The sequence below is a fragment of the Solenopsis invicta genome, chromosome 6 (assembly GCF_016802725.1).
Source record: "Solenopsis invicta isolate M01_SB chromosome 6, UNIL_Sinv_3.0, whole genome shotgun sequence".
Lineage (NCBI taxonomy): Eukaryota > Metazoa > Arthropoda > Insecta > Hymenoptera > Formicidae > Solenopsis > Solenopsis invicta.
In genome coordinates, this window is record NC_052669.1 from 10,200,740 (window position 1) to 10,217,946 (window position 17,207).

Genomic DNA, 17,207 nt, shown 5'->3' on the forward strand with positions numbered 1-17,207 from the left:
TCCCCGGGTGTTCCTCGCGGAAAATCGGCCGGCCGCGCGGTCGAGGGTGCTCTCGCGAGCGATCGCGGGGTGCGAGCGCGAGTGGAAGCCGTCGCGACGAACGCTAGAGCGAAAATCAAAGTGCGAGGGTGAGACCATCGAGATATATCGCTCCGTCGCACGCGTGCGCGCCCGTGCCGACGATATCACACGGCGGTGTGCCGCCTGGAAATTTTATCAATACCTCGGCGGCCATCTAGTCTCGCTGGCAGTCGCTCGCGAAAAGTTACGCGTCGAACGCCACCGAACGATCGACCGGGGGTGCCGTCGAGCGAGCCGATCGACAAATCGACGAGGATTGCCGGAACAGAAGGAGCCCGAGGCGATCGACTACCAGCAGCATGTGAGTACACGTGATGATGATGATGATGATGATGACGATGATGATACGAGGTCGCTCGAACGATCGCGTTCCGAAGGAGATCGCGAACAAGATCTCCCGGAGTAGAAAACCGAATCGAAGGTCCTTCTTCGCGACGAGGACGAGCAGGCTTCGATCATCCGACCCGCGATGTCGATTGCGAGATTATGCGGACGGTCTCTTCTCCCTGAACAGCCAACGAGTTTTTCCTTCGGACAATTAAGACGAACGAGTGATATTTAAGAACGATTTAATTGTCAAGTCATATCAAAACGATCAAACTGATGACACAGTCTAAGTCTGTCGTATTAGATTTAGATCGAGTTGACGTTGCTCAGTACGACCGAGGTGTAATTTTCGCGTTCGCTTCCCGGTGAAACGGTGACACTCGTCGACGAAGCCTCGCGATCGTCTGGGACGTCGTAAGGTCGTAAGGGACGACGATACGCTTCTAGCTTCCACTTGGTACGACAATACAAATGGCGATTGTTTCGTGGAGCATGCATCGAGAGAGAGAGAGAGAGAGAGAGAGAGAGAGTGAATTCCGTGGCCATTGAGCGCATCGGAGCGCTCGTTCATTTTAGCCGTGTCTCTTTAAGGCCGCCTCTACACAGGACTGGTGACGCATAACTAGATCAATGAGCGATTAGAGCGGAACGTCGACTATACCCCGACTCGGGGTGCTCAATCGCGCTCGCGGTCGCGCGATTTACAGTTACGGCGAGAAGGCGCGGCGATCGATTAATTTTGAATGCGGGCATGAATGCGCAAAGATACCGCGTAAGGATCGCGTAAGGAGCCCGCGAGTTACGGCACGGCCGTGGAGGGCGGGAGTCGCCGTGGCCGTTGCAGCGCGTTAGTAAGATGCGTTTTAAGACGCAATTGCCGAGGCTTGTCGCCTCGCCAATCGATCCTCTCCTCGCACGGCCCGTCCCGTCCGCGGTAGAATTTCCGATAGAGTGCAACGGGAGTCCTCCCGGAGCTCGCGTACTTGGCTTTCCGAAGGAAATTAATTGAAACGCGCGGCTCGCGACGACGCGGCCCTTCGGGGCAAGGGAGAGAGGGGGAGGATTTATCCCTTTCGAGGGATGCGTGCAACGTAAATACGCCGACCCTATTTGCGGTTGCGAATCTTTCGTTCGCGTAGGCTCGTAGAATGAATCGCGATCGTGGGAAAAAATATTGACGCCCGCGCGAAACGGGTACGTCGCGTGACAGGGTTTCCATTACCCCTATATCATCGGTTAAGTTACCTCGCGTTCCAGAACCGTCATTGACTTTTGTTTTAATTATCGTACGTTCCGACGGGCTCCGACATTTATTTAGTTATTTATTTATTTACTCGCTAACCGTGAAGCCGTACAGAAAACTAATAAATCCATACGGCAAAGCGTAGAAAAGAGCATTGCGAAATATTGCAGCGATGTTTCAACAACATAGCATAAATGTTAGAAATGTTCGCTTCAGAAATATTCCCAGGGTAGCAAGCTGACGTGAGTTATTTTGACGTTAAAGTGATATGATGTCATTAAAGACACGTTATTTCGATGTTAAGGTGATACGATGAATAATGCTGCAGCAATATGTACGATATTGCATTAACGTTGCTGCAACGTCAATATTTCTGAAACGGACGTTTCATCGTTGCTGCGATATTTCTGAAACACCGTAGCAATATTTCGCAATGTCTTTGCTCTTTTGTATTGTACCGGGACAAATGCGATAATCGAGGCTCGATATAACTACGTTAATTAACTCACTCTTTAAACCCACAACGCTGTTACAGCTTTTTATTTCACGTTTCAACTTTTCTCATGTGGATGACCTTTCGCATCCGGTTTCCACCCACCGATCATACGCGCGATATTCATTGAACTAATCGAGGCGAATGTATTTATAAGTAGCTTATCTGCTCGAATATTTTGCGTTCTTGAATTATCTCGATACGATGGGGTGATTCTAGCGGGGATGAGTCAAGCGTCATCCATCGTCATACGACGCCTACACGTCGTCGGCAAGCGCTGACCATGGAGCTCGATCTTCGCGAAGGACACGCGATAATTTCAAGCCACTTTGCAGTCACGGGGAGGAGAAGGGGCGAGGGAGATCGAGAAGCGATATCGAGCGCGTTATCGATCCCCTTTCCATCCGGCAAGCTTCTTGCTTCTTTGTCTGTGAGCGATCGCGATTAGCGCGCTTGATTTTACGATCGCTAGTAACCGAATTGGCGATCATATACATGTATACACACACACACACACACACACACGTATATAGTTGAGATCAATCGCGCGAAACGCGGCGCACTGCTGCTACATGTCGGCTCGCAGTTTCTATATTTAGATAATCAATGATGAGCACATTTACGGCAATGTTCTACGGCTTTGCTAGACGGAAAGGTGCGCGTTCGTACGTGACTTACACGCGTATCGCCACCCGGGTGGCGAACAATGAACCGTATTCGCCGGATTGTTCGTGCGTCGATCAAAGACGAGACGGAATCCTCTGGGCGGCGGCGGCGGCGGCGGCGGCGGCGAGCCGCGATATGCCGGTTGCTATTTGGTCCTTGAGAGTTTAATGGAATTGCCGCTTTCTGTATTATTGGAAAACTCTGTCGCTGATACGAACGTTTTGCATCGAATTAACGTGTCACGCATAAATTTGATAAGTTTTTAGAATATAAAAGAAAAAGTAAGAAAAGTTTTTCATGTTCAAGTAAATTTCATGTAAATTTTATATTTTATTAACGTCATTTTCAGTGGATTTAAATAAATGTTATCTGGTATAAAATAATTGATTTTTAATCTTGAAAATATATTTCTTTAAAGCAAGGAAATGACGTTGACATAAAATAAACTTATTTGAACGTGAACAATTTTCTTCGGTGTAAATAATTTGACATGTCAATTTCCAGTATTAACGCATTCTGCGCCGTATACTCATTACTTATCTCAAATTATTTGACGGTAACTCGATCTTAAACGATGCTAACAGGATATCTTGAAACGTAAATCAATCGTTACAAGTAAGAAAACAAGTATAAAAAGACTCTAAGCGTATCACTGGTCTACGCGGTGCAATACAAATCCCATTCATCGTTCGATGCAAATTATACTAATCTAATAACGAGGATAAAGCAGCAGTACCCGCGATCGACATATTAATCTCATTCTACATCCCATTTTACGTAGAGGTGAATATTTCTTGATTTTGCGAGCGCGGCCCTGCGGCGATCGGAAAGTGTTTCAATATATGTCAAACACACATAAATTGGAATAAAATAAAATCAGTAGCAATAGGAATTTTCTTATTACGTCAGAAAGGCATTTGATAACAAATCAAAAAGAGTCGATACGCGCTTTTACAGACAAAATCTTTTTATCAGTCTCGCGATAAGCGAGACAGATTGAAATCATCAACAATGACGGGAAAAAATGTTCAAAGTGCGCCAAAGCATTTGTGCGATGAGCTAATCAAGTTGAGCAAATAAAAATCTCGCCTATACATTTACATGACATTTATAATTAGGCAATTTTCTAAATTTCAATCGTGAGTCGCGGTAATTAACGCGATTGCAGTCTCTCATTGATCATCGTGCCAAAATCCGGAATCGAGCGGAATTGCGTCGAAATTTCGCGGCGGAGATGCCAGACGGCGGCAACGACGGAGGCAGCCGAATATTCCGACATCGCGTCCGACATTTCAATGGGAACGATATGGAGGAGAGAAAGAGAGAGAGAGAGAGAGGCACGTACGACTCTATGTTTAACTATTCCCACCGACGTTATTCGAATAGTCGATCGATCGGCTGTTGCCACTCGGTCGTTCGATCGCCAGGCCAAAAATAAAACCCGCAACCCATCGCCGACCGCGTTTTTAATCCTCCATCGCCATCGCCATCGCGTAGCTGACATTTTTCCGAATCGCACATATCGCCCGACACTACGAGCACGTACTACTCGTAATCTTTGCGATTTACGTCACGTGTCCCCCCGCCCCATTGCGACGCGTCATTTATACATACAGATAACCGCGGGGGCTTTTTCTATAACAGGAATTAATCTCCCGTAACACAGATCGATCGATATTCGCCGGTGTATCATTACGTAATCTTTTTTTTTTCTAATTTTAGATGGCTAATTAATTGATAGATCACAACAACATATGACGATCGTCTTTATTGATCGCATCGTCAACGTAAATTGCGGCTGTCCTTTATCAGCCGATCGCTTAATTGATACGAAGAAAGAAAACGAACCGGTGTAACGCGAAGGTAATGAAGAATGGGATGCCATGTCGGGAAAGGAATGGAAAATCTAATTATCCTGATACATAAGTTGTTGAGTAATTAAATTGGCATCGCTCGCAGCGGTATCGCGAAAGGTCTCTCGCTCTGTCTCTCTGCGAAAGGTCAGATGGCTCGGAAACCCCATGGAAAAAAGATCCACAGAACGACGTGTACGCAATACGTACACGTAGCTTCTCACCTGAGACATTGGATAAAAAAAAAAAAGATAAAGATTTGTACGTCTAATCCCGTTGAAAGCAATTTTACGCGATAAAGAATAATTGTTACAAAGTGCTTTTTCCCTCTCTCGCACATTACGTTTAAAATAAACGCAGCGCGCAAGAAAAACGGAACGTGTCTGAGCCATTTAAATATTTAAATATTTGTTTTGCACTCTAAATCACTTAAATGCGTCCTCAATCATTCAAGTGATTTTGCGGGTGATTAAAAGTATACTAATTGTTCCGCGTAACGATTAATCAAAAGCAATCTTGATCCTAAAACCTTATGGAACGGTAATCACCATTTTCGCGTGGGTTCGTCATGGATCTTAGCGAAAGGCTCGTAAAGTCACCCACAGAGCGATCGTTTAACTTGGAATGTTCGCGTGTGCGTGCACGTGCGCGCTCTGCATTACAATATCCTGGGGTCACACAAGTAGCCGACATTATTAACGACCTTTTCTCTCTCTCTCTCTCTTCGCATCCGCTTATCTGCGACAGTCGCCCCCGTTCCAATCAAACGCGACATGCTTCGAGACAATGTACTCGCATCGTCGTCGTCGTGTATTCCCCTAAGAAGCGAGTGGGAGGGAAACGCGTTATCGAAGTAATACGCATCAAGTTTTTGCCATTAAACGGCGCGAATGGCGAAATCGTGTCGCGAACTTTGCCCTTTAGCGGTGCTTTCCACCCGCGGCTCAATATGGGGAAAGCCTCACGCAGCATCCAGCACTATGGGGGCAACGACGGCGCTATAATTCCCGGCTCTCGCATTCCCGGGATGAGCGACATCCACCTACGTGTTTATTTTACTTTTTAGAGCCGTCGAGAAGAGACGCGCGCGCGTGTACGGGGGTTGCACAAATAAATCCCACACGCCACATGCATGGACCGCGAAATGCAAGCACGTATCAATAATAAATACGAATATTTGACAAACACGCGGTTTTGGCGGCGTATTATACGAGCTGAAAGATATTTGTTTCTCAACGGCGTTTATTTAACATATTGTTTGACTTTCGAAAACACAATAGCATTCATAGAGTTATTCTGTTTTCTTTTAATTGCATTTTTTTTTTTTTTTTGAGGCTATAAATTCTGTCGAAACGACTCGTGAGAATAAAAAAAAAGTTTGTTTAACAAAGACGGTTGTACTGACACGCTAATAGTCATCTCGAAATCGCGTTTTTTCCCCCAGGGCTACGGAGGGCGGTTTAGCACCGGATGCGGCTGCAGGTGCAGGCGCCGGCACCGACGGCATCGTCGGCGGCCCCAGGACGCCCCAGCAAATCGCCTCGCAAAAGCGGTTGCAGGCGACGCAAGCGCAAGTCGACGAGGTCGTCGACATCATGAAGACGAACGTCGAGAAGGTCCTCGAGCGCGATCAGAAGCTCTCCGAGCTCGATGATCGAGCAGGTGAGTTCGATCTTCCACGTGATCAGAAAGAAACCTCGCGTCAAAAAATCGACTATCGTTTTGACTATACGATATGAGCTAAAAGTTATCGAAATTTAAGAATTGAAAGCTTCTCTAGGTTTTTTTTTCTCTTCTTTCTATTCAACGATAAAAAATGTTGGTCGCAAATGCCCGAATTTTTGGCCCTGAAACCAGTTGCAATGAAAAAAACTATGACAAATTTGATTTATAAGTTTCGCTGCAGTCTTAAATAAGTAAATAACTTTTAAACGAGTAGGTGGATCTAAATGAATTTTTGCACGAATAAATATTAAAATCTTGATAGTAGATGTAAAAATTTTTTATTTAATTAATAATGATATTTTTCAATCAAAATTACAAATAAGTATTGCAAAACTCGATTTTACACATAAGAATCAAGAGTAAACAAAAAATTAAATAACTTTTAAACCAAGTGAATTGTGCTTAAATTTTATGCAGATAACAAACATCCCAGCAAACACCACGTTACATGTAACGTAAATGTTAGTTGTAATTTCCCACTCAACAATGTAACTGTTATATAACACACTCGTTATATAACAGTTACATTGTTGAGTAGAAAATTACAACTACATTTACGTTACATGTAACGTTGTGTTTGGTGGGATAATACTAGGATATTTTATAAAATTTTTATATTTTTGGTAATTTTTTAAGATATGACTCATACATGCTTAAGGATCGTACATATGATCCCTGAAAAATAAATGAAATTTGGAAATGTGTTAATATTAACACTTCAAATAAATTATATATACACATATAAATAAGATTATATTGTTAATAACACATTTTTATAGTTTATTTACTTTATTTGTTAATAAAAATTAAATTTGTTTTGCAACATTTAAAAAAATCTCAATTTTTGTGCAAATACTTTAAATATTAATTTTAAGTTTTATTGTGATTTTCTGTTTAATTATTTTGTAAGTAAATAACTGATATCTGCATCGCAATGAAACTTTACATAAATCTTGGATATTTAAAGTATTTAAATTAAAAAATTCAGATTTTCTTCATTATTTCATTATTGATTATATTTTCATTAGATCACGTGTCTATTACATTGTACTTATTGAAATAGTTTTTAAGCAGATAGAAAATCGTCGCCAAATTTTTTTATTATTTCCAAATGCCATGTAAAACAATCTGCAATTTTTTTTCCTAATTTTCCTAATGTTTCGAGAAATGTCCTATCCATTCTTAAACAAAGTTAAAAATTAAAGCCGACAATCCCCTAAATTAGATTCTACTCTCTGCCGAGTTGTGTATATTTTATTTTATAATTATGTCTACTGCTCCGTTGTATGTGTACGCGCGCACATATACATCGGCACCGATACATTCATTAATTATTATATATGTCACTCTATTGTTCGCGGCTTCTACGTCAGGTACTTACTTATTCATGGCAAACATCATTTGTTGCACGTCGAGAGATTAATTAATGCCTTAGAAGAGCAAAAATATATGCTACCGTATCTCTCTACGTAAGAGGATATCGTATGAAACTTTTAAGAGTATACAATCGTAACACGTAGATTCACGTCACGAATTACGTACAATATCGCACGCGTCGCCGGCGCGATATTATATTGTTATTTACAATCAAGTGTGTCGCCATGCTGAATACGAGCCCTAAACAGAAAATATGATCGTGGGAGGGTTACAACGCCTTCCATTCATGGTGCCGCGGCAATAAAATAGAGTCCGACCCTGCGCGTCTGACTATACGTTGATATCGATTACTATGATGACACGCTCGAATCGATGCCACGTTATGTGGCTGGTCGATCTTTTCTCACGCAATCCGCACGTACATTTTTCATTTGCGCACTATGTATACTTTCGCTCTAATAAATTACTATTTATGCTCTCTCTCGGAATTCTTTTTTTTTCCCCTCTTTGAACAAAGTTGTTTCTTTTCGTTCTTTTTTTTTTTTATTATTGACGTTGTAGGAATTTTTCTTTAAATATTATTTTTTCATCTAACGAAGTAATACTTGAAGACGTTTAAGATAAATTCGATAACACACTCGCATAATTGCAGATGCACTCCAGCAAGGAGCGTCACAGTTTGAACAGCAAGCGGGCAAATTGAAGAGAAAGTTCTGGCTACAGAATCTAAAGGTGAGCGTTAAATTTGTTCGGAGGAATATTTATGACAGCGATCGATATTTTAATAACGTTAATATTAATAAAACGAAAGCGGTAATAACTGTTCCATTTGTTTCTTTCAACAGATGATGATCATCATGGGTGTTATCGCACTCATCGTATTGGCCATCATTGTCGGTAAGTGTTTCACTGACGCACACTAACGTTTAACAGTTGTCGACACTGCCACTATATAATTGTTTAAATGTTCTGTGCCATCTCGTCGATGTACATCTCGTCCCGATTTCGAGCGACTAATTCAGCGTTACTCCGCTTTACAAAAGCACGCCCATTTGAAAGTGACGATCGTTCATTTAAATAAATAGTGGAAATTAATATTGATTTTCGAATTCATATTCGAAATATCATGGAATATGAATTTTCAACGCGATTGGATGCACTCCCGTTTGCAATTTATGACTTTGAAGATATTCGTCGTGTTATACCTGAATCGGTCGTTCCTGTCTAATGTCTCTCTGTCAATCTATATCCCCCCCCCCTTTTGTGCTAAGGAAAACGTCTACATACAGACGATTGTGTTTGCACGATACGAGAAAACGACGCGATGTGACGAGCGAAATGTTATCCGCGGAATTGCATAGCTTTCGAGAAATACCCCACCCCAAGAAGGAATCTCCCCATTTTTCGAAGAAATGTGCCGAAACGAGCTGTTTATCGTGCTTTGCCTGAAAATTACGTCGACTACTTGGCCTCGATTCTCATCTTCACGAGACTTTACGAATGTCATACTCGCGTCTGTAGCATCGCTTTTCTCTACATTCCGCGATAATTCTCATTTCAAATCTTACGGAAGTTCTACTTCCCAGTGATACGGGCATCCTTGTGCACTTTACGAACGAAATTAAAGTATATTACTTTTTTTTTTGTTTCGCAACAAGATACACGTCTTTATCGCGCGGCATATGAAATGCGCGAAAAAGACGCCGTGCTACGCAGCGTGATCCGTCTGAGAAAAACAGTGGCGTCACTCTGTCTCTCCCTTTTGTTCATTCATCATCTAACACGTGTGAAATGTATGTATTTCTCTTTTCCCGTCTAGCGAACTTCATGTAGGCGCGCTGATTGGTGGAAGAGATTTGTGTGTGAGTGAGTCTGAAGGTAGAAAGCCAAACAATTGCGACATTGCGTATCGTTGTTGTTTACCACCCCGTTTCTCTTTTTTACTTGTCGTAGAAAATGTATCACCTGGACCCATACATTTTCCCTGACCCCGTTCACGTTGTTTCGACACGTAACCCCGGCCCCTCCTCCCGAACACTTCCGAATCGCCCTTAATTTTGATAATGTGACGTGTATCAAAAGTGTCGCCAGTTTTATAAATAATTAGCCGGATTCCTTGCTTAAAAAAATAAAAATAAAAATAACGATTTTAATTCCTATTATTGTCGTACACATGACGATTGTGACATACAACTGTAGCATTGCCGCTATAGAATTCTATCGCTACGATAGCTTCTCTCGGCCTTGTAGCAAAAAGCACAGGTGCATTCGCGTATTTACAAAACTGGCATTTTTAGTCGATGTTACATTATGTCTGCCTGTGATAGGTACTTGCTGTATCTGTGGCTACGTGTATATCTTACATAAGAACCCTTCACCGCTATCCGGTGTCGTTGCATATTTATGAACCGTCGATTTAATTGGGGAGCGTGCCCAATTAATCGCCACGGCGATTATACACCGCGAACCCTTCATAAATCTTCGACGACACCTTCCCTGTTCCTCTCTATCTTTCTCTCTCTCTCTCTCTCTCTCTCTCTTTCTTTCTCTCTCTCTCTTTTACTACACACCGCGTGCAAGTCAGCGTAGTGTGTAAAACAGTACGTAAGTTGCCGTCGTACATACATCTTCCCGCTAGGAATTTTCTCAGCATTTTGTCCGACGCTTTGAGCGTCTCTTTGTAAAGTCCACAAGACGGAAAAAAAGTGACGCACGAGAAAAATTTCTCTATAATAACTTGAACAATTTCAACGTCGGGCATTTATCACAACTTCGGTGTTGACTGAAGTCCACTTTAGACGATCTACGATTCATGCCAGATTTCCGGATAAAGCTGACGTCTATAGCATTCCGATACGTTCAATTGTTTTCTATGTAAGATTTTCTTAAATTTGAATCATACGAAATTGTGAAAATAGCTCTTTTGAGCTGTGCCGTGTGAAATTGTAGCTCGTCTAAAGTAAATATATTAATTTTGAAACAAATCATCGGTTTCTTTAACGAGTGCCGATGAATTTTTTAAGAGGAATGTTTTCCGAGACACGATCATAGCTATGTGTGTGTTACTACCGTAATCGTTGTTATGTGTCTGTCTGTACTCTCGGTGGTATCCTCTTTCTGAAGTTGGTCCCAGCCAGTGATTTTCAATTTTCTGGTGGTCAATTAACACAAAGAAAAACATACAAAAAAAAAAGAAAAGAGTGTGTAAACGCATGAAACAGGCTGAGAACACGCAGCTTTAAACGTTGTGATTCGCGAACTCTGCGGGACGGCAATAAAGAAACGATACAAAATACCACCAAGAAATGAAAACACAAGAAATGAAAAACACCACAACGACAAACGACAACATCTACAACAAGCACAATATCGACTACAGTAAGAATTATCAAACAACTACAACAAAGTTTCTGTTTAATTCTATTCTACTCTCCAGTACGGTAAGCTATGATTTTATTGTTGCACCCAATATGACTTTTCTACCTTTTTCTCTCTTCGTACGCCAAAATGCAATTTAAATCTTCTTCAAGCACATTCTCTTATATTTCTTTCATTCATTTATTTATTCATATTTACGTAATTGGAAAAAGTCCTGCATATGTTATATAATTTACATTATATTTCGAAAAATATATTTCTTATCTTCCATCGTACGTATAAGTTGTACGTTATATCTATTTATTATTTATATGTATAACATTATATGTTATATTTCAATTAAAATCTTTATCCATTCAGTTGTTTATTTTTTTTTAATTTTTTAAATATGTAAGATACGAAATTTCATTAATATTATAATCAGTTTCTTTCATTTTTTTGCGTACAATAAAAATACATTCGTGCATATTTCTCTCTGCATGTTTTTCTCTTTTTCTCTCCCTTTCATTCATCCTCTTCTTTTCTCTTAAATAACATTCTTAGTACACGCGAAACTCATACACAGTATATATATATCTATATTCTCAGGGTATGCATACTTTTATATAATCTGCGTTTCAATATTATACCGACAAATGAAGCAAACGTTTCTGGGACGATCTTCGCGCATCGTGCTTGACCTCTTATTACGAAGCATGTGCCATCGATTTAATTATTTATCCCTCGATTGGAATTGCCGACGTCGGTCTACCGTTGCATGGCTTATATTGGAATGTTATGTGGAATGTTATGCGCCAAAAGCTTCTAACGCAAATTCAATTTCAGTCAGGGATTCGGCCAGAATTTCCTATCAACCGCGATGAATTTTGTCGCGCGTGATGCGTGAAAAGGAAAAGAAAAGAGAACGGAACTTCTGGCGAAAAGCAAAAGTTTATCTTGCCGCTGATTATTTTCGTAGAAGGAAGTTTATGTATCGTGTTTATCGAATGGCCTCTGTATACGCGTTTATGCTTCTGTACCTATTTGCATGCAATCCTTTCTTATCATGGCTAACGAGGATGATTATATAGCTTCAAACTGCGAACGTCAGTAATTTTAGTTTATTAAAAGAAATACGCGTCGTCGTGAACATAATAAAGAAAACGGTATCTAAATTCACGCTTCATTGAGCAAAGCTCTTGTTATAAATTATAGAAAACTCTTGGTCTTTTTAAAATAAACTCTAATCAGAAAAATCGGGGCTCTATCTTTGCACACGCGTAAACTTAAATGTCTGTCCACGACGACGAGAACGATGAGTTCGCGCCATGAGTCTCAGCATGCAAAGGAATTAGAGAGGAATATGTAGAAAGAAATTTAAATAAAAAAAAGTGCAGAAAGAAACAGATTAAAATTTGAAGAGGCAGAGACTAAGAGCAACATGGGGCGAATCATACAGCCGTCCCTTGTCCAATGGCCGAGAACAAATGTTATTATTGTTTTCAGCGAGCGTCTCCGGCGGCAGCAATACGCAAAATTGAGCGCGAGAGTAAGAGCTAAAGTAAAATAACACAACAACTACAACATCTGTGAGAGGTGAAAGGAGAAGAGGAGAAGAGGAAGAGGAAGAAGAGGGAGAAGAAGAGAAGGGAAGAAACGGCGTTCGTCTGAAGAGAGAGAGAGAGAGTGTGTGTGTGAGAGAGAGAGAGAGAGAGAGAGAGAGAAAGTGATTCGCGAAACAGAGAAGTGATTTTTTCGAGAGGAGAAATAGATCTCGCAAGACGGAAATTGTGATGAGCCGTTGACGAGCTCTGCCGGAGTTCTCCGCGTAACGTAAATCGTTGGATCGATCGCGCGCGGGTAATCGATCGACCGATCGATCGATCGATCGATCGATCGTCGGCCTGTTGGAAGGATTCATCGTGGAAGTGGATGACGGCGGGTGATCGAAAGCAGGGAACGTTAATCCGAGCGGGAACAACGAAGAGAGCCGTCGCGATGACCGCGGAACTTTCCTGTTAACCTTTGTAGCGGGTTTTTTTTTTCCTTTTTGGATCGAGCAGAGGAAGTCGAGGGGTCCACGTTGAATCGACTCGGTCTCCGCGTATCTCGCATGGACGAAGGTCGCGCACGACAATTGACGCTCGCGAAATTTCCCTAATTTCTTCACTAATTACTATTTATATAATTGACGTAATTTCGTTATTATCGTGTGCATTATTACGGAAAACGTTAACGTGTCTCCCGAGCTCCGTCGAACGCGGACTCAAAAAAAAATACGGAGATTTTTAATTTTAACAAACAAGTGGCATTGAAAACGATCCCATTAAAATCTCGCAACGAAACGCGGCTGATTAATGCAAGACGAGATACGTGTATCGCGCTTTCCTTCGTCCATCTTTGTTAATTAAGATTGTCCGAGAAAAGTTAGAAGAGATGAGAATTAGAGAAACAGACGGTTGTTGTATACAAAGTGAAAGGTTCACGAAAAAGGAGGGAAGATTCGTTGTAGCAAGGACATATAATACCTAATATAGAAGATATATATATATATATATATATATATATATATATATATGTATAGAAAAAAAGAGATAAAGACAGGGTGTCCGTAAAAACCTCTCCGACGAAGGCAGTTGCTGTGGTGCACGCGTTCGCGCGATGTGTATCGAGACATTTATTTTATAGACGTAAATGTAAATCACGCAAACTGTAAATATATCATTTGTCCCTCACGCGCCATTTATCGGATTCAATCCGCTCCGATTGTATCGAGAATCACACACGTGTCCTTTGTTCCCTTGTCTTGCATCTTGCTTTTCGCTTTTCGCGAATTATAGGGGAAGAGCAAATCGATGGATAGAGGGACGGAACAGGAAGGAGAGGAAAAAAACAAAGGAGAGAGAGAGAGAGAGAGAGAGAGAGAGAGAGAGAGAGAAAAGAAAGAATTAGCGGCAGTCGAAGCCTGCCTTCGTCGAAGACGGCGATCAATGTTTTCGAGCAGCCTGTGTACAGAGAATCTAAAAAAAAAAAAAAATAAAAAAAAAAGAAAATAATAAAGAAAGGGGCAGAAAGGGGGGAAGGAGGAGAAAGGAAGAAGAGACGAAAGAGGTGGAAAAGAAACGCCTTGTTGTAGACAGGCGCAGCAGCTATAAGTAACGTTTTAAGGCTTAAAGATGAATTATCTACAAGATGTTATGTATACATGTTAATAATAATGATGATTACGATGACGACGATGATGATAATAATGGTAACATTAATAATAATAAAAATAAACGACGGAGGGGATTGGTTCGTCCGCTTCGCGGATGCGCCGAGTGAGAGGAATGCAGTCATTTCGATTGGAGGATACTCGAGCTCGGGAATGCTGCTCCGCCCTCCTCGATCATCCTCTTATCGTCCATCCGCGAGATAAGACGTTAGCGACAAGGGTATATATCGCGCCCGACCCGCCGATTGTTCGTCGACGATCTTACCCGGTCCCCTTCCTCCCTTCCGTTCGGTCTTTACTGATTTCGGGGATGCTGCTGCCGCTGCTATACTGCTGCTGCTGCTGCTGCTGCTGCTGTTGCTGCTGCTGCTGCTGCTGATTCAGCAATAATCTCGAGAGACGAAACCCCTTCGTCCTTCCGACCTCGCGATTCTCCGCAATTATTCCTCCCTTCGATCCCGTCCCGCGACGCGCGATATTTGTGGATATATGCCTGCAGGCGCCATTCCGTCGCGACTTCCGGACGTGACGAAAGTTCACCGGAGAGAAAGAGAAGAGCTTTTCATCGTGTCGATCGGCAGAACACTCGACTCGATCGACGTAGCTTTCGTTCGTGCCGGGCTTTATTTTCGAAAAAATTTTACGAAGCGAAATTTGCAACGACATCGTCGATGTGTCGGATGTTAATTTTTTTTTTGCAACTATTAAACGATCGGTAGATGTATTTTGATCGTAGCGTTAATTGGCACAAAAATAAAATAAAGGAAAATATTCTTTTTCCTTTCTTTTTTTTTTCTTTCAAATTGTTTCTATCGCGAGCATCTGCTGCTTTTAGCACAATTTCATGACACCGTTGATAATCATTGGGGTATCATTGGGGACCACGAATTTATTAATGCGACGCGCGGTTTGCTGAATCCGCGAGAAGCGAGGGATGAAAAAGCGAAGGGCCGATCGACGAATGAGAAATTCTTCGAGGTTGTCGCGCGAAATGGCCGCACACCCAAGTTATAATGTTAAAAAAGAAAAAAAAACGATCATTATATGTTTACAAACTTATGAACACATAGCTGTACGTCATATCTTAACCGTGTCGACGTATCCTTAATTATTAACGACGAATATGATGCTGCGCTTTGAACAATTGTACAGTATCGAATAAAAAATACATTGCGTAGTTGAATTGAAGTTATGAAGAGGCGACGGAGAAGGGGATCGATTACATATAATTTTCCTTTTCTTTTTTTCTTTTTATTTGCTTTTGAGTGTCTAATAATGATTTTTCGCTCCGAGATTATAAAATCCTTATATACTCTGCTGTATAAGTATCGTTTCTAACGAATAACAGCCACGCGTTTCAGTTTCCTTCTTTTATTTTATTGTGCCATTAATGCTGCATATAAAAGAAAACGAAGAGAAAAGCTTCATCCGATTACAGAAAGAAGTTCCGGGGTAAGAAGGTTTAAACGTACGCATTACAATACGCTCCTCAGAAAGAACAACATTATAGACTCCACCTTTAATACATATAAAATCCTGAGGTGAGTAAATCCTTACCAAGAGGTAAGAACAATAAATAATTTGCTGTTGTATGCCCCTCCGGTGCGTAGATTTTTTATTTTTATTTTTCTACTCCGTTAAGTACTTAATTTTTTTTCCTACTTGATTTCAATCTGTGTACCTCCTTTAATTGACAATCATGTGATTTTTTTTTAGTACATTTTAATATAATAAAATCAAATATTAAAAAATATATAATTTAAAGTTGTATCTTCATAATTAAATTATTTTCACAATTCTTTATTTATTGGTAAATATACGATCAATATTTCTTTATAATTAAACCCTATTGCGTTTTAAATTTTTGAAACCTTCTATTTATTAATATTGCGGCAATCCCACAATTATATTTATTATAATTGAGGGTCTTGTAATACCAAAAAACAATCATTTTAATAAACACGTCTTTTTATTTATTCTGCGTTCCTTCTTACAAGAGTTCTTTTCTGTTATGTGCGATAGTTATATAAAATGTGTACTTCCCTCATTATTCAACTTATCATCATTTTTACGCCATCAGGGAATCATCGCTGTGTTAGCAATAAAGTAATTAAATTATGCAATATGATAAATTTACGTTTTCTGCGTATCATATGATCGAAAGTAGAAGACACATCACTGATATATATGTGTCTAATTACTGTCGCTTCGTAATTATTTAATTCGCTGTCCATTCGTACAACTGTTCCAATTTAACGTTAATGTATAAATAATGTCGGGCGCGCGCATACATGTCGAGATTTAAAGTAAAATGCGACAATACACACTATTATCTAACGGAATAAAATCACTTTGAGAGAAAGAGAGAGAGAGAGAGAAAGAGAGAATGAGAGAGAGAAAGAGAGAGAACACTCTGTAATATAACACACAACTGTTAAAAAAAAAAAAAAGAAAAGACAAATGAAATTATCAATTTCTGCGTTTTAGCGTTGTATAACCTGTATATTTTTCATTCGTCCAAATTATGTGTTTCTATGTGTTAATCGTTATAAAAGTGTGAGAATAAAAGATATCAAGTACGACATATTATTTTTATGCCGTAGATAAAAGATAGATATCCTTCGGTTCAGATACAGAGAACGATTGACAGAGAAATTGTTTGCCATTTTCTCTATTTATTCTTGGCTCCTCTTAATAGTTACAATTTTTTCACTTATACGCCACACCTTTTTCTTCGAATCTATCAATTGCATTCAATTGAAACTCTCAAGGCGTAAATCTCCACGATAACTGCACGATCGTATTATTCTTAAATGTCTTATTGTAAGAATTCTTTTCTTACCTCTAAGAAAGATTCTAATAATATATCCT

General features: G+C 40.5%; 2 protein-coding genes across 5 annotated transcripts in view; both read left to right on the top strand.

Annotated features, from left to right (window-relative positions):
- The window catches only part of LOC105207443 (vesicle-associated membrane protein 2), a 20,242-nt gene continuing 3,035 nt past the window's right edge, over nucleotides 1-17,207 (top strand). Inside the window, exons 1-6 of one of the 4 annotated variants that reach the window (XM_011176885.3) lie at nucleotides 162-382; nucleotides 6,108-6,325; nucleotides 8,418-8,497; nucleotides 8,611-8,662; nucleotides 9,585-9,643; nucleotides 12,629-13,857. In XM_011176885.3, coding sequence (XP_011175187.1) covers nucleotides 381-382; nucleotides 6,108-6,325; nucleotides 8,418-8,497; nucleotides 8,611-8,662; nucleotides 9,585-9,598 — 366 coding nt within the window. In that variant the 5' untranslated portion in view covers nucleotides 162-380 and the 3' untranslated portion in view covers nucleotides 9,599-9,643; nucleotides 12,629-13,857. Of the gene's footprint in view, nucleotides 383-6,107; nucleotides 6,326-8,417; nucleotides 8,498-8,610; nucleotides 8,663-9,584; nucleotides 9,644-12,628; nucleotides 13,858-17,207 lie in introns of those variants that run through there. The other 3 variants (XM_011176884.3, XM_039451194.1, XM_011176883.3) reach the window with 3 other exon arrangements.
- LOC105208115 (gamma-aminobutyric acid receptor-associated protein) overlaps nucleotides 14,024-17,207 on the top strand; it is a 19,670-nt gene continuing 16,486 nt past the window's right edge. The window contains exon 1 of the mRNA XM_039451195.1: nucleotides 14,024-14,033. The gene's annotated coding sequence lies outside the window, so the exon portion shown is untranslated. The remainder of the gene's footprint in view (nucleotides 14,034-17,207) is intronic.